The 17,609-nt window shown below is 51.5% G+C and overlaps 1 protein-coding gene across 3 annotated transcripts in view; it reads left to right on the top strand.

Moving 5' to 3' along the window:
- Positions 1 to 987: 987 nt before the first annotated feature.
- BCL11A (BAF chromatin remodeling complex subunit BCL11A) overlaps positions 988 to 17,609 on the top strand; it is a 72,882-nt gene continuing 56,260 nt past the window's right edge. For all 3 annotated transcript variants that reach the window (XM_032683239.1, XM_032683238.1, XM_032683237.1), the window contains exons 1-2: positions 988 to 1,577; positions 7,238 to 7,567. In XM_032683239.1, the coding sequence (XP_032539130.1) occupies positions 1,523 to 1,577; positions 7,238 to 7,567 (385 nt within the window). In that variant the 5' untranslated portion in view covers positions 988 to 1,522. The remainder of the gene's footprint in view (positions 1,578 to 7,237; positions 7,568 to 17,609) is intronic.

Below are 17,609 nucleotides of genomic sequence, written 5' to 3'. Positions count from 1 at the left end.
CCTCCGCAGCGTAATTCTACCGCAACCTGATCCCTCGCGGTGCCGGCGGCGCTCGCCTCGCTCCGGGTCCTTTCAGCGAAGTTGCAGCCGCCGCCGCCGCCGCCGCATCCTCCCAACTCCAGCCACTTCTCGGTGCCTCCCGCCGCCTCGGCTCCCCCCCTCTCCCGCCCTCCCCCGGTGCCAGCCCGCTGCCCGCGCCGCCCCGCCGCCGGCAGACCCGCGTTTCGCTTTCGCTCGGAGCCTGTGGCTGCGGGCAGGGCTCGGAGCGCCGCCGGGGCAGGGAGGGGGGCTCCGGGCTGGCGGGCGAGAGCAGCCCGCGGGGAAAGCCGCGAGGTCCCGCCGCCCTCCGCTCCCCCCCGCCCCGCTCCTGCGGCTTCTCCTGCCGTGCCTGCCGCTTTCTCGCCCGCCAAACTCCGCTCGCCGCTCCTCCGCCCGCCCCGGGGCAAGGCCCGCCGCTCCCCGCCGAAGTTTCCCGCGGCCCGGGCCGAGCCCCCGCCGTCCCCAGCTCCCCGCGGAGCCGCCGCCGCCGTCCCCCGGGGACGGGCCGCAGCTCCCGGGAGGAGGGGACTACGCGGCTTCGAGGGGGATGCGGGGGGGGGGGGGGGCCGAGCGGGGAAGCCGGGAGCCGGATGCCCCCCCCTGCTTTTTGGGTGGTCTCCGGTCCTACCTGGCTTCCCCCAGCTCCCCCAGCTCCTCGGCACAGCCCGCGGCCAGCGTGCCCCGCAGCCCTCTCTGCCCGGCTCTGGCTTCACCGATGTGTTTGCTTTTCCAGCGGGGGTGTGCGTGCGAGAGCTGCCGCTGCCTGCCTGCCTGCTCGCTTTCTCCCGCTCCTTTTCCTCCCTTCTCTCTCCCCGTGTGCGTGTTTAATTTCCCCCCCTCGCCCCTCTCCCGGCTCCCCTCCTGCACCCGCTCCTCCGCGGCCACTCGCGGCTCCGGCCGCCGCCCCCTCCGCCCCCGGCCCCCCGGCTCCATTCGGCAGCGTGCGCCGGGCGGCCGGTGCACCCCCCCCCGCCGCGCCCCCTCCCCTCTCCCCCCTGCGATCACTGTCCATTGGCTTGTCCTGCTCTCTTTTTCATGTCCAGCCCCTGATGAGTGTCCATTGGTGTTGCCTTCGCCTTCCCTCCTCCCCTCTCCCCGGCTTGCCCTGCCCATGTTTTGTATGTCTCTGTCCATCCAGGCTCCTGACGTTCAAGTTCGCAGGGACGTCACGTCCGCACTTGAACTTGCAGCTCAGGGGGGCTTTTGCCATTTTTTTCATCTCTCTCTCTCCTTCTCTCTCTCCCTCTCTCTCTCTCCCTCTCCCTCTCTCTCTTTTTTTTTCCTTGCACAAAAAAAAAAAAAAAAGCCATGACTGCTATCCCACAATTCATCTTCCCTGCGCCATCTTTGTATTATTTCTAATTTATTTTGGATGTCAAAAGACATTGATGAAGATATTTTCTCTGGAGTCTCCTTCCTCTCTAACCCGTCTCTCCCGATGTGAACCGAGCGACTCACAAGCCACCGAAGCCACCAACCCACCATGTCGCGCCGCAAGCAAGGCAAACCCCAGCACTTAAGCAAACGGGAATTTTCACGTAAGTAACCCGGAGAGCAATTTATTTAATTTCCCCTTCACGGATTTAATTTTTAATTTGAGCGAGAGCAGGGAAAAAAAAAAATTTAAAAGTGAGAGCGAGTGAGCGAGTCGGGGGGAAAAAAAAAAAATTAACTCAGCGCCGGCTCGGGATTCGCAGCATTCCGGGTAATTTCTCCCTCTCTAATTTAATCACCTTGATGACTTTTCTTCTCTTTCTGCCCGTGCCCCTCGCCCGCCGGCGCGCACTCCGCTGCCCCGCTCCGCGCTCGCCTCCCGCTCTCCGCGCTCTTTGGCGGCAAGAGCGGCAGCTCTCGCCCCGACACCGGGAGAGGCGCGGGCGAGGTGCGGGGCTGCCGGGGGCAGAACCGGCCGAAAGTGGGAAGAAATTCCTGCGGGAGCGGCGGGCTGCGCGCCGGACACCCCCGGTGGCCGTGCGGGCGGGGAGCTGCGAGGCGAGCGGAGCGCGGAGCGAGTCCGGCGGCCGGAGCCCCCCGGGCTGCCGGCGGGCTCGCCCCCTCGCCCCGCGGCGCCCTCCCGGGGGGGCCGAGCCGAGCCGAGCCGGGCCGCCTCCCTTTTGTTTCCGCCGCGGGGTGTGGGGTGGCCGTCCCGCCGCCCCCCGCTCCCCGCCGCCCCGGGCCGGCGCCGTGCGGGGCTCCCGCCGCCCCGACCTCGCCCTGCGCCCGCCCCGCCGCCGCTCCGGCTGGGGCTGGGGCGGGGGGCGGCACCGGGCGGCGAGGGAGAGCCGAGCCGAGCCGCGCCGCGCCGGCTGGGATTCCCTCCTCGCCCTCGCCTCGCGTTCTCCCGCTCGTTTACTATTTTTTGGAAGATTTTCAAAAAAAAAAAAAAAAGTGGAAGTGGATTTTGATTGGGAAAAATCTCGTGTCTGAATGTTTACAAGCACCGCGTGTGCGGGGAGCCTCCTGCCAACAAACACAGGCGAGAGCGAGCCCGGGCTGAGCACACACACACGCGCGCACACACACGCACACACACACTCGCACCCTCACACCCGCGAACGGCCCTTTCTCGCCGCCGCGTTTCAACCCCAAACCAAATCCGCTCTCCCCGGGAGAGAAAAAACAAACCCCGAGCCCCGCCACCCCGTTCGCAACAAAAACTCTCCGGCTCCCTCCGTCCCTCCCTCCAGCCGCCACCACACACACCAGGGCTAGATGCAAGATAAGCGGGAGCGCTCTTTGCACAACAAAAGGCAACTCGAGCTGGAAAGGTTTGGGGCGAGGGGGGTGGGAAGGAAGGGAGAGGAAAAAAAAAATCCCCTTTTCCTCGGGGTGAGCCGGGGGGGAAGGGGAAATGCTGCATGCTTCTCCTCGCTCCTTTTCCCCTTCTTTTTTTATTTTTCTTTATTTCTTCCTTTCCTTTCCCCCATTGCTCCCGGCGGGTTTTGTTCCCTCCCAGGGATGGCAGAAAACCCAGGGCCGTTTCTTCCTGCCAACCATCCCTGGCTCCCTCAGCCTTTCGCAAAACCCCCCAAACTTTCCGCCGCGATTTCTCTCCCCCACGGCCGCCCAAACATTCCAGCCAGGTTCGCACATGTAGCGAAGCAGCGCTGGCTCTTTGCAGGCGGGCAGGGCCGACCGGAGGCTCTGCCTGCCCCAAGTTTGCCCTAAAACCCGGGGGGGGGGGGTGTCTCGGGGGCTCGTCCCCTCGCCTCCTCCCCCCGCCTTCGGTCGGTTTTTCCCCGCTACTTTTCGGGGCGCTTTTTTATTTTGACTGCCTGGTTGGGCTCGGGGTGCAGCATCACTGGGTTACGGGGGTGCGCCCCCCCCACTCGAAATGGGGAACGGGGGGTGCTTTCCCCGGTCGGCCCTGGGAGTGCGGGGAACGGGGGGATCGCGGCGGGACCCCGGGACCGGAGGAGGGGGTGGGGGGGCTCCCACTCGCCCCCCGGGGCAGCGGCGGCGGGCGGGATCCCCGCGGCTGCTCCACGCCGAGGCACCCGCGGGCCAGCGCGGAGTTCCCGCACGTGCGGGGCGGTAGCGGCGGCCGGGACGGGCCCGGGGGGGGGGTGTCCCTGCGGCGAGAGCCGCCCCGGGGATGGGGAAGGGAGGGGTGGGTGGGTGGGCCGGCAGACAGAGGGGGGGAAGGGGAGGCCGGGCCGGGGGAGCGGCGAGCCGGGGGGATGCGGCGGCGGGGCCGGGGCCGGGGCGGCGGAGGCGGCGGGCGGGCTCCGTGCCCGATTCGGTCGCTAGGAGGCACAGCGAGATCAAACAACCGGGCAGCCCCGCGAACTTGAACCTGGCCGGCTCCGCCGCTGCCTCCCGGCCGGCGGGAGGGGGAGGGCGCCCAGCTCCCTCCCCTCCACCCCCCCACGCCCCCCCTCCTTCTCCTTCTTTGTTCTTAATTTTGCGCGGAGTTTGCTTGCTCCGGGAGGCAGCGGGGGATGCTCGCCTTCCCCCTCCCCGGGTTTCCCCTCCTTCCCCCGTAACGTGTTGGCGGTTCCCATTGTACCCCCAAGTCTTTTCCTTGCACCGCACGATCCCAGGACACAAACTTGGGATTAAACAACCCCTCTCCATCCTTCCCACGGTACGGTGCGGGGAAATGCCCCGACAGCGTATCCGCGTTGCCCCGCGGGCATTTCCCCGCACCGTACCGTGGCATCCCCCCCTCCCCTCCCCATCACCCCCAGTACCTCCTTTCTCCCGACACTCCAAAAGCCATCCCGCTTTTGCCGGTGCGGTTGTTTTGGTGACTGGGAACAGGGGGAAGAAGGGGGGAGTAGGAGGGCGAAGGGGGAAAGCTGAAAAGACATGTTGGTGGAAGGGCAATTTGCATGAAAAATAGAGACGGATGATTAGGGACCCAGGCAGGGAATTTTGATTGCCCCAGAATTAAAAGATGGATCCTGCATATCGGAGGCAAGACCAGGTGAATTGTATTCCGGTGTTTTCTTTGTAATCCCGGTATTTTATATTTTGTTTTAAAAGTAGCAGTCATAATAAAAAGCATATTTTTTGTCGGCTCTGCCTCCATCAGGAGCCAAATGTTTTGCAGCGAACACGGTGCCAGCCGTATTTCATACATTAGTATATAATTCTTGTTAATTAGCAATAATTTACGTTAAGAGCATAGAAAATGTTGAGGTTACAGATTTTATATCTGTACATTTGATCATCTTGTTATTTTCAAGAACTTTGCCTCCTATAAAATTAATTAGGTGAAATGTGGAGGTGTAATCAGCAACCTCTGAATTACCACTTCATTTCCTGGTTTTGATTGTAAATCAGCTCAGTCCGTACAGACTTTTAGCAAAGTCTATTTTTGCTCAGCGCTACTTTTAACTGTCTGGTGTTGAAGCAGCGGGTTACCTTCTCCTGCTAAATAATAGTGACAGCGTCAGAAAGGAATCAGGCCGCGGGAAAACATTATAATTGAGTAATGATTATGCAGAGCTCCTCGCTAAGCCAGTTCTGAGGGGAATACGGGTGGTTTTGTGTCTTCTGCTGCGGAGGGTCGCTGAGCTCGAACTTAGATTCGCAAAATACCTTTGTCTGCGGCGTGCAGCGAGCTACTGGTGGAATTAGTCCTGCAATAATTTACTCCCTCTCGGTCCGAACGCAAGGAACGGCTGGGGAGGGAAAACAGCCATGCCCCGGCAATCCCGCAGAAACACCCTGCTCCTCTCCCGGCTTCCCGAGGAGTGTGAGACGCACGCACGTTGTTGCCTCTTGCTCTTGTCGGTCTGTTAAGTTTAGGAGAAAACCCCAGCGATTAAGACATTGTTTTTATTAATGCGAATGTAACCTTCATATTCCTGTGGTTGACCTTACGTTAAATTAGAAGTAGTACTAGAGGCAAGAAATGATGGACTGGATCCCTGTGTCCTAGTTGGAGCTGAGGTACGGCGAGGTAGTGTGCTCTTTCAATATTATTTTACGCAGCACAACTGGGAGCTACTCCAGATCTTCCTCCTCAATATTCAGCCTAGGTAGGGTTGAAATAAATTTAACCTGAGTTCACTGGATTTTTGCACTTTATCAAAATCAGTTCCAATATTGTGCAGTCAAATTAAAATCTATTTTTTGATTCTCTGTGGCTTTAAGTTCATTAAATGTGAAATTGGCAGCCAGCTAAAGAAGGTCAGGCTGATTAACTGTTTAGGAGTTGTATTCTGTCTCTCTTGCATTACCTGGCAGTGTTTTGAGGTGGGCTGTATTTGTAGTACCCTCTCCCCCTGCTCGCTGCTGTTAGCGTGCGTGTTGTATTGCGCAGACAGAGGAACACCAACACGCTGCTGGTATTTATTTTTTTTTACCTCGTGAAAGGCAATAGTGGTGGAGGCTGCACAGAGATTGCCAAGGTATTTCTCTGCAAATTTAACCTAAAAAAAAAAAAAAGCCAACAGAAAAGAGAGCCGAGTCTGCCTCGTTAGAGCATCCACTGACGATTCTGTGAGCAGAAATAGCCTCATAATGAAGCTTTTTGGAGCTCATTCAGAAAATTTGTCAACTTTGACAACATTAGGCAAGGTATTTTGAGTTTAAAGAAGGCGCTTCTCATTGTTGCGAGGTAATGTGGCAGTTGCTTGGCCAGGCTGATTTTTAGATGCTGAGGGCCACCAGTGCTAACACGCTCAAGATAATTTAGGCATTCCCTTATTTCAGGATTAAAAAGCACAAAATGACTGATTGCCTTGTTTCCTTAAGTACTAAAAAATATCCCATGCATTTAATATCTCTGGGTGGACTCGGTGGTGAATTTGCTATTTATTTGAATCCTGAGGAGTAGCTGAAAAGTGAGAGGTGCCTCCCCCCCCGCCCCGCAGGCATTTCTGCTGCACTTGCTTTTTATCATTTTGGTTTCTGCCATGTATTTATCTATCTATTTATTTATTTATTTGCCTCATCCCCTCCCTCCCCCGCGAATAACTACTGCCTTTAGATTTTTTTTTCTTTCAATTGGAAGCCGCAAACAGGCCGACAGGGACAGTGACACAAATCCATACGTATGTGCGTGCACGTGTGTTCTGAGGGCTGTGTGTGCCCTGGGTGTCGGTGCCCGGGTGTGTGTGGCCATGCGGGCTGGCTCTCCCTCTCTTTTCTTTTCCACACATACACACGCTTCCTGCACGGCCTGGACAGGGAATATGCAATATCTGTATATATTCAAACACCTTTTGTCTACGCTGTATTTCAGGCTTCTGAATTTCAGAAAGTGGGTCTGGCTCGTGGAAGATACACACCCATGTGGTGTGAGAGAGTGTGTGTGTGTGCAGTGCTTTTAGCCTTGGATTCATATACATAAATAATGCATCCAGCAATAAAACACCGTATTCGTAGTAGCACGAGAGTTTCGCAGTTACTCCTGCCTGTTCGTTCGATTTTAGCACCGAACAGTTCGGCGAGTCAGAAATTTGCCCTCGTGTAGGAACACGGGGACAGTTGCGGTGCTCGCTCTCCCGAGTTCTGCGTGCTACAGCTGCTTCTGCCAAACCTCTTCCCCGTAACTGATGAATCCATCTCCTCGCTGCCGTGCTGACAGCCGTGTTGCATGGCTTTAGCTGGGGGGGAAGCAGGCGGACGGGTAGAGAGGGGTGTAATATTCATGAAGAGGGGGCTCGGCGCGTTCCTCCCCCCTCTGCGCCCGGTGCCTTTCCCGAGAGCTCTAATGATTCTCCTTTTGTTTCTCAAACTGCAGCCGAACCTCTTGAAGCCATTCTCACTGATGACGAACCTGAACATGGCACATTGGGAGCTCCGGAAGGGGACCACGACCTCCTCACTTGTGGCCAGTGTCAGATGAACTTTCCGTTGGGGGACATTCTTATTTTTATTGAGCACAAACGGAAACAATGCAATGGCAGTCTCTGCCTAGAGAAGGCTGTGGATAAGCCACCTTCACCCTCACCAAGTGAGCTGAAAAAAGCATCCAATCCTGTGGAGGTTGGCATCCAGGTTACGCCAGAGGATGACGATTGTTTATCAACGTCATCTAGAGGAATTTGCCCTAAACAGGAACATATAGCAGGTAAATTAAAGCAAGGAGAAGTGTTTGTGAGTTTTATTTCCGTTTCAGTTGCAAACGTAGCGTGTTGGCAGTTGTGAACTGCTGTGTCTGTCTGTGTTCTGCTCGCCGTGACGGGCCCATGGTGTGTTCAGTACCCTCCCCGCCTTGGGTTGGTGGTGAGTGGTATTTCCTAGTGCCTGCGCAGCGGCAGGAGCAACAGGCACGTGCCGTGCCAGCCGGTGTTTCCAGCGGTATTGTTTGAGGCCGCTCTCGTGATTTGCCTGTATTGTAACCACCGTCTCCCGGTGTCTCTCCCGCCGTAGCGCTGCGGGAGGAGGTTTCAGAGCACGATACAGCGAGGAGCTTTCAAGTCTTTGGCAAAGTCAGGGGTGAAAGAGTTAACCGAGCATCAGCCAGCCTTGGTTCCATATTGGCTGTCAGCGTATGGACTGTAATTAAACACAGCCCCATGGCAAAGTGACACCACCGACCTTGACTTTAAGATGCCATTTTCGACTGGCCAGGCCAGAGTAGAGAGGGCAGTTGCTGAAGCGCACAGACATGCTTATTCGGAAAGTTTAAGGGCATGTTGGAAATTTCAAAAGGTTGGTTTGACAGGAAAGGCTGCTCTCTGCAGCCTGCCTCCTCAGCCAAATGATAAATGCTTCGCTGTGCTCTCTCTTGTCTCTGATGTGGTTTTGACAGATGTATCTTGATTTTGTTTGCGGTTTACACAACCACATGTCAGCCGTACAAATGTCCAAGGCAGAGTTCTGTTTTGTGCAACAAACAATATGAAATGTGATTTTTAAAAAAAATACGGTGAATAATACCGTTTCATAGCGCTATTTTTTTTTTTTTTAAAGAAAGGAGGACCATTCGCTGTGCAGATATTTTCACAAATGAGGTCAAAAAAATAGAGTGTACCATGTGAAAGAAAATCCCAGAGCCCTGGGAGTGTAACAAGGCACGCTCTGCTTTTAAAACCCTGCTAGTAAACAAAAGTACTACCCATCTGCAGCGAGCGTTGCAAATCACTTCAAACCGCGCCAATACTGCTGGTTGAGAAAGGCGAGACCGCAGTGTATCAACACCAACAAATGCCTGAACCAGTTTCAAACTCCCCTCCAGCGGTGTTTGGGATGTGGCACTGCCGGTACCGCTCTTCTGGGAGCCCACAGGACCGCTCGGGGTTGTCGGAGGCGCAGTACATCATCACATGATGTGCTGGAGCTTGTCTTGGGCTTGCTTTGGCCACAGAGTTAAACCATAATAGGGCAGTAGGCGCAGGGAGGTTCAGTGGGATGCTCCCACAGCCTCCCTGGCTTATCCAAACCGACCGTCAAATCATGCTGGAGAGCTGGAGTTTTAGAGGTTTTGTGGTGGCAGCAGATAAGCGTTGGGGGGTGTGTGTGTCTGTCTGCGCACGTGTCTGTGTGCAAAGCCGTGTGCGTGCACACGCGTACGGCGTGTGGGCGAGTCTGTTACTGTTTCTGCAGAGTAATAGGTATTTCTTTGAAACGTGAGTGTCTGTACACTTAAGAGGAAACAGAGGCTCAGCTACTGCTAAGCTACATTTTGAGTGAGACTTAAAAACCCCAACGATTCCCCATATTGCGCTTCCCAGGCGTGGATGTTGAAGGTGGGGTTTTTTTTCCCAGAGTGGTAGAGGGCAGTGCCCATTTCCATGTGCTGCCTGCGATCTGACGGGGAACGAGCAGAAGCGTAGGGCATGATTAATGAAGCAAGAGCCTGGCGGAAGGGATTTGTAGTCTTCCGAGCTCTGGAGCCATCCTAAATCACCAAATATGGAGGAGCGGCGGTGTGATGTAACGCTGTATTTACGTACGGCGCCGCTCTGCTGAAAAGACAAAACACAGCGTCTGTCAAGCAAGAATTAAAACATACTGTCCTCCCCGTGGTCCCAAATTGGTCCTTGGGCTGGAGGGATGGACACACTGGGGAGTTCTGCGTGAGGGGAACCTCCTCCACTGGGGGTTTTGCGCTGGCGTTCGGTTGGCGCGGGAGACTCAACGAGCCAAGTCTCGTTTTGCGTGGCGCGGGTGACGCGAAGCGAGAAGGATTGGGGCTCATGTGCTGTCAGGGGGCTGTTAATTCCGAAAGGGCCGTGGTTTTAACTGACTGTGAATGGTTTGGTGAGCAGAGGCAGTGGGTGAGGAGAGGTGCACATTGGCAGGGGCCTGATCCTGCTCGCTCCTACTTGTTGGGATCACCTTTGCTCTGCGGGCGGGCCTGGCTGGGAGCAGGCTCAATGCTGTGCAGGAGGGTCCGTGGTGATGAGTAGAGACCAAATTGCAGTTGTCAGGGCTCTCCTGCCCCAGGTTTTTCGTGTGGTGGTGCCCAGCTGTGCTGGTGGACAGGAGGTCCAAGAGTGCAGGTCCTCTGCACCTTCTTGGCTGGACCAGAACCAAGGGACACTTGGTTGTTCCCGTTGGTTGGAAATGCAGCCTGGCTATGGGAAGGGGAGAAGGTGCATCAGGAGTTATGGGGTCTTGCACTATCCCTACCCTTCGTGTTTTCATCTCCCCTTTCACCTGGATGAGTTCAGATCCCTTGCATCATGAAGAAGTGTGTTGATAGCTGGAGTAGCCAGTATTTTGTGGGGTCTGGCAGTAAAATTACCAAAGAGAGTCTTTGAACCTGAGCTGTGGAGTTCAGGCTTCTGGAAGGCCCTTGCAGTGAACCTCAGGCTCTTCCAATTCTCCTATTTTATATCTGATTTCTGTGCAAGAATGCAAAAAGCTAAAGATATGAGTGTGTAATTAAAAAGTACAAAAAAGACCCAGGCTGCCTATAGAAAAACACACAGAAGTTGGGGGAAGAAGTGATTCTTTCTGGTAAGAAACCAGAAGGTACGTATTTTGTAGCACTGTAAAAATGTTCCCAATTAGTTGTGAGGCTGAAAGACGAGTTCCAGGTTAGCCCTGGATACAGAGGTGGGTGAGCCCTGGGTGTGGTATGTGCTCTGCCTGCAGTTTTGTAGTCAGTAACTTGGGGTGTTACAGTAAAATATCATCTTAAGATAAGTAATGGTTAAGGATCTGCAGACGAGGAAGGAAGGCAGAGAATCATCCAAACGCAGGGAGAAATGATGTCTGTTTTAAGCGTCGCTAGGCTGCTCTTTATCCTCGCCGTTTTCCAGAGGCAGGAATGAGTACAGGAGCTTATATGTGTGTGTGTGCAACCTGTGCAGGAGCCGTGAGATCCATATGGGTGCAGGCATGTGTAGGTACCTGGCTCTTCCATGTGGGTGTCTGCCTGCCCACAGCTCTGCCTTGCTGTAAAAATTTTGAGTGATGCTGATCCAGCGCTGGAGCTGAAACGCCATAAATTTAACTGAAAATTAATAGGATATGTTGTGTGGGTCCAACGAGGCAGCTTTCATCAATATGTATGTCAAAGCCTCACCACCAGATACCGGCAGCCCGTGATTTGCAGTGAGGGCGACGGCGGGGCTTTAGTTATCCGCTCTCCTATTTTACAATAGGGGGAAATATTAACTGAAGTATCTGGAGATCAGTGAATGTAAAATTGCTGTTCACTTATTGAAAAGGCTGGAGAAATATTTGTCGTCCGCCCGTGACAGGTTTTTAGCGGTTTGTTTGTTGAATGTGTAAATCCGAGGGAATTAATGAAAGGTTGGGGTTTGGGTGAGGAAGGATCTTAAATGTTACTTGGATGCAGTTGGAGGAACACTTTGGAGTGCTGCTGCGTATTCCCCTGTATAATGCCGAGTGTGTATCCGTGGATGCTGTATTTACTGTACAAAGAGGGGAGGAGGAGGAGGAGGGGAGGTCATTTTTTTCTGCTCGAATCCTATATTCTCAAGCTGCTCGTGGCATTCAAATAAAACACGTGGGGAAAATTGTGTAAGAAAACCCTCTGTCTGCAGCAACCGGGGGAAGGTGGATATTATTTGGTACTAAATTTCAGACTGAGTATATTTGATTATTACAGTTCTCAGGAGATAATGTCTTTGAGCAGAAATTTTCTTGGGCTGTTATTAGTAGTTGCCATTATAATTCTGTAGGTTTTAAATGGTGATTCCTTATTTTGTTTTGTTCTGGAGACAAAAAAAAAAAATATTGCTGTCTGCGTCGAATAGTTATCATTGCATCTGGACAATGAGATGAAGGCTTAAAGATAGAGAGGGGGAAAAAATGGGGAATATGGGCATATTTTGGAGTCAGATTCTCTCTGTTTTCCCCATACAAAGAAACAGAGGGCACAGGCTGGGTAAAATATGGCAAGCAGGAAAAATAGTGAGGGTGCTGCCCAAAGGCTCCCGCTCCCGAGATTTGGAGCGCTGCGTACAAGCTGTATTTGTAAATAAGACAGAGAAAGGTTGTGAACCGGCAGCTTGGCTGTTTTGTCAAAGTACAATGTCAGAGAAACTCTTTCTAAGACAAATTGTAAATAGAAGTGTCATGATGATTGCATGATTGAGCTCTAGAAGTGTCTTGCAATTGTTGGCATTGTCAGAAGACTTTTGAAAGCTTAATTAAAGGCGGTGGCCTGTGCGGCTGTGAAATTTACTTCTCGGGGGGGAAAAATGTAAAAAACGTAGGGGATCAAAAAGTTGCTCTAATGCTGCTCGCGTGGGGATGCAGAGAAGAGTCAATAGTTTCCCTGCTTTCCCCATTCCCTTTTATAAATAGAGTTTTTTGAAGAAGCAAACACGTGACACCAATATCATCCTTTGTACGAGGTAAAGATTGTGTTAGTTTTCCTATTCCCTGCTGTTCTAGACGGTTAATGTAAAAATGGCTCTTTATTGGAAACACAAATATGAGTTCACTCGCAGCACAGAAGCAGGATAGAAAGTTTCCCTCTGCCTTGGTGAGAGCCTTGCAGGGGAGCAGCAGAGTGTTGTGGTGCCCTGAATATTTCTGGTTTGGTTTTGGTGTTTTTGGTTTGGTTTGGTTTTTTTTTTTTTTTTTTTTTTAATTGTTTCTGTTTCTTGCAAATCAGATGTTCTGGTCTAGAGGATGAGAAATATATTTTGTGCGTGTGGGACAGTGAACTGTGGAGCTCTCCACGAGCAGAAGTGTCCCTGCATCCAGAGAGCTCGTGGTTTAAGAGGCAGCCCGGCATATGTTGAGCTTCACATGGATCTTGGAAGGTGCGCGTTGGCATCACGTGCCGAGAGCGTTGAAAATCACGCGCGTAATGAACGCGAGGCCCTGCGCAGTGAGTCCCAACAGCCAACGCTGGGCGATGGAAACTGAGGCAGGGAGCAAATTAAACACCTTCTAATTAGCCCGGTGGGAGAAATGAAGTCTTCCCTAAACATTCCCATAATTTGGTAATGCCTCTTTTAAAGAGGAGGAGGCCTATTAGCATCGCCCCGTTTTGTATATGCAGCCCTTGGCCCACGAGCTCTTTCTTATTTCATTCAAATAATAAGGGAGACTAAAGAGGCTTGCGAGGCACCGTCGGGCAATGGGAGCTTGGCCTCCAGTTGTTTGCCTGCACGCATCCTCATTACGGGAATCTTTTTGGACAGAATTCCCTTCAAGCTTCGGTCTGTTTTTATATCCAGTAGGACCAGCTTTGTACAATAAAAGGCGTTTAGCATCAAGCTTGGACATGGCCTGGCACGTTGCCACTTGTGTGTTTTTGTTTTGTGTTTTTTTTTTTTTTTTTTTTTTTTTAGCTAATCGCTGAGGATCTCTCGTTACCTTTCTGCTTGTTGTGATTTTGTTGGGGTCGTGATGCTGCCACGGGTGTCATGAGTCCAGGGAGGTTGTCTTTTCCCACTGGCAGGAGGCTGAACGCGGCTTCCGTCCGGGAGCGCTCGATTTTATGTGTCAGCTACTGGGATATTACACGAGTTCATAAAATACACCGAGCCCATATATTTTAATACATTAAGATATATATATGTATTTTCATATAGTAGCATGGCCCTAAAATTAACCATTGGTTGCTTGTTTGTGTCCCCCCCCCCCCCCCGGGGCTAATGAACATATTTTATCTCACTTTGTGCAGAGACTCCTGGTAACGTCGGGCATAGCAGGTTTGGGCCCACAATGGTCGGTATCAGTACATGGATTGCTGTGATTTGTGACACACTTTTAAAAATAACAGGCGCATCAATGGACCCACAAATCCCCCAAGCTGCTGGGGTGATCTGATACTGAATTTCCATGAAACACAGTTTGCTCTTTAGGGTCCTCATCTTGGGTGCACTTTGCTCCTCCAGACCTGGACCAAACTCTTGCAGGAGCTGGACCAGCGACTGCAAACCCCCGTGGATGGGCAGACCCAAGTGCTCACAGTATTCAAGCCCTCCTGTGTTAATTCCAAACCCATTTGAAAGCCCATAAACATCGTCCCCATCTTTCTAATCAGGTTTAGTATGCAACGCATCCCGCCCGGGGTTCAGCCAGTTTGTTTTCCAACCTTTATTGGCCAGCTGCACTCGCTGTGCATCTTTAAAATATTTCAGTGAGGTTTTTTTTTTTGCTCTTCTTCCACGAGGGCTGGTAACTTGGTGGCTCATTCTTCATTCGGAGGTGGCATTGCCTGGGGTTGGCAAGGGAAAGGGTTGCAGTGTGGGGTGTGGTGAGGTCAGCCCTGATCCCAGCAGGGAATTTGTGTTCTTCATTTGCCTTTACAATCGGAGCACAGCTACTGTACCTTGGAGCAGCTCTCAGGTGTGAGCTCAGATGGGCGCATGTAAATGTCCTGTCAGATGCAACACAGGAATATTAATGTTTCCTCAGCACCACGCTATAATAAAGCTGTACACAGCCAGCTTAATATGCAGCCGGGCTGGGGAATTGTATAAAACTTCGATGGCCTGGTGTGAATGACAGCAGTGGAAAAAATATTCAATATGCCACAGTTTGCATTCTTGTTTGCCTTTGATCTAAACCAAAATGAAAACATCCACTTCTTTCCCTCCTCGTTTCACATAGGTGTCCTTCCTCTGCAAAACTGGTTAGTAAGTAAGGAAAGAAAACAAAAGTGCGGTGCAGAGTTATTTGAGGCACATCAACGCCAGCCCACTGGGGATGTAATTTTTTCAAGTATTAGCAAACATTTATTTTTTATACTTGGGATCGTTTGCTTTGCTTTTCATTCTTTTTTTAGCGTCTGGGTCTGGTTGAAACAAAGAAAACAAGAGTCACCATAAACAGGGGCTGGAGCCTCCTTTGCCCCCCCAGCTGCGGGCACAGCCCAGGCTGTACATGCCTGTCTCAGAGGTTTCATTTGCATCTCCTTGTGTGTTCGAATCTTCAGCTCCATCCAAAGGTGTCTGTTTTTCAGCATGGCTGTGTTCGAGGATTTTTAATAATGTGCTCATTTAACTGAATCAACAGCTGTCAGGAGCGGTTGTAGTAAATCCACAAAATGCACAAAGAAAAATACATACGTTTCCTGAAACAAAACACTTGAAACAAATTGGCTGCCAAAAAAAGCTGCTGAATTCTAGGTTTGCAGACAGTGCACCAAAGTGTTTCTTCTCTCCGCTCTCCCCGGAGACCTCTCCCCGCTCGCCTGCTGCAGTTCTGCTGGAACTTTTTACCTGAACAGGTTGCTGTTAAAAAAAAAAAATAAATCCCCAAACCCCACTGCTTCCCCCCGTTCGATGGGTATGGAGCTCAGATTTTTGTGTTTTGCGCTAAACAGCCAAAACACCCAAGAGTGGGGCAAGAGGCAAAAGCCAAATAACTGCCTTGCTGACAAGGCAGGGAGGCTCGATATCCCTGTGAAACAGCTGTCGGGAGAAGCAGTACTTCCACTCTGCCCTTCCAGGTAGGCGTTGTCAGGGTGCCGCTGAGGTCTCAAGCAGCTCCGGAGGGTGCGGGATCCACACCGGAGCGGATGCTCTGGTGGAGGGAGACCCTTGGGGAGCTTTGGTCAGTCAAAACCAAGGGCTTTCTGCTTCCATCCTCCTGCTGCTTTGCCTGAATGCGGAACAGTTACACCTACAATTTGATCTTAGCTGCAGATAGAAAAACCTCTGCCTAAATAAACAATGGAATTACTGCTGAACAACAAAGGCTCAAAGAAGAGCCCTGCCTTTAGTGGTGTTATTACTGTTGTTGTGGATAATATTATTATTGTTATTATTACTGCTATTACTACAACTAGTACCTTTTTAAAATGACTACACAGTTTCCTCATTCCTCTAGGAAGTAAGGAGTTTAATTTTGCATTCATTGCTTGTTTAGTTGACTTAGCAGGTAGGGAAGTAAAAAAATGCAAAAATAAAAATGTGTTGTTTTCCCTTCCCTTTCCCCAAAATTCACAGCAATTAATTTGTCACCCGGAATTGCTTTGCTTCAGCATCACAGCTGGGTATTTTTTTTTTTTTTTTTTTGGACATTGAATGAATCATCTGGGCTTTGTTGCATTTTAGCTACTGAGTTTATTCTTTGTGGAGTGAGAGAATAGATCAGCAAAACTGTAGTGCTTCAGCCGGGGCATCTCCAGTGCACGGAGTGTTTACTGTGCGAGGGTGGCCGGGGTCTTTTCCCTGTGTTTCTCTCTTATTGATGCTGATTTTCACGTTAAGGAAATAGTTGTTGTGCAAAGGGAAACAGTAGTTGGGGAGCCTTGTTCTCTTTGAGGAGCTGAAACACAGTGGGATGCATTTGGAAAAAGAGATAGAGGCTGTATTATTTTGTAATAAACTATAAACTGTCCTGTGTTAAATTTGTGTTACGTTAGAAAAAATCAATAAGGAAAAATTAAATTCTGATAAAGATACTCTTGGATCTTTGAAAACAACTGCTGTCCTTTTAACTAAAACATTTGAGGAGCTTCAAAGAGTATGTATTTCTTCTGATCTTAGAGCTGTGTGACTGGTAGCAGGGAAAAAAAAATCTTATTCTACATACAAGTGGATTGCTTAACAAGTCAGCACAGACACATACTTGTTTGTACCATAGAGATAAAAATTCCTGTATAAAAATAATTCAGTTGCTGACAGCAGGCATTGTGCTGGGGCTGCCTCTTTTGTGTTGGCCGGGGGTCAGGGACCACGGCTCCCACTTTCTGCTGGGGGGAGGCTGTCACAATCGCTTGCTGGAGCCTGGAAATAAGTTAATTGCTTTATTTTAAGGAATACTCAGAGCCCAGTGGTGTGTTTTTTACTGGGAAGCAGCGAAAGAAAGCGGGGGGAAAAATGTCCTAATGGGGGAGATGTCTTGAAGGCAGTTTGGGAGACGTGGCCTTCAACAGCTCGGTGACCCGGTAGTAGTTTCTAAACTTTTGGCTTTAATCTAATCCCAATTTATGCTGTCACATCCCACAGTGGCCCTCCCTGAACTCTCCTCGTGTGAAGTAACATTAGTGTTGGGGGAATCTGTGAAAACTGGGGTCTCGTGGCCGATCCAGATGTTTGCTGTTGTTGCTGTCGCACGGGCCCTTTTTTGTCCAATAAATGTTAAAATGTTAAATGTTAAAATGTTAAAAAAACAAGGCATTAGCACAGCTCCGGGCATCCTCTTTTTAGCTCTGCAGGGGTGTGCAGGTAGGATAAGCCACGAGGTTGGGGAAGCCTGGCGAGAAATTGTATGGAGGTTCATTCATCCTTCAAAGTTGGGGTGCTGAGGAGGCGGTCGCAGCCTTCCCTCCCCAGCCTCCTCCCGCCCCTGGGATCGCTGGAGAAGCGGCCTCCCCTCCTCTGCACCCTTTGGAAGGTGCAGGCAGGATCAGGCCCTGCTGGGGGCCGGCTGAGATCAGAGCCAAGTTTGGGAGCGGCCGCTGGCGCTGAGCGGTGGCCCCGCAAACTCCTCAGTGTCGGCGCGGCTCCGCTCCCCGGGAGCAGAGCGACTTTCTCGGTGGCACGCTCCGGTGCGGAGAGCTTTTCATCCCTCCTTTTTGAACGCAGCGAGTCCCTAAAATTAATGCTGCTGCACTTTGATGAAAATAATGTTTTTATAATACGTTTGCTGTTTACACGGAAGATGTGACTTGAGGGGAAAAAGGCTTTTTTGGAGGGTGGTGGAAATCTTGTTAATCTGCTCTCGGAGAGCGGCACACAATACTGCCTATGAGCAAGTCTGTGCTGCTTTTGATAAATTAC

This window comes from Chiroxiphia lanceolata, chromosome 3 (genome assembly GCF_009829145.1).
Source record: "Chiroxiphia lanceolata isolate bChiLan1 chromosome 3, bChiLan1.pri, whole genome shotgun sequence".
In the NCBI taxonomy this organism is placed as follows: domain Eukaryota; kingdom Metazoa; phylum Chordata; class Aves; order Passeriformes; family Pipridae; genus Chiroxiphia; species Chiroxiphia lanceolata.
This window is presented reverse-complemented; position numbering and strand designations above follow the sequence as displayed.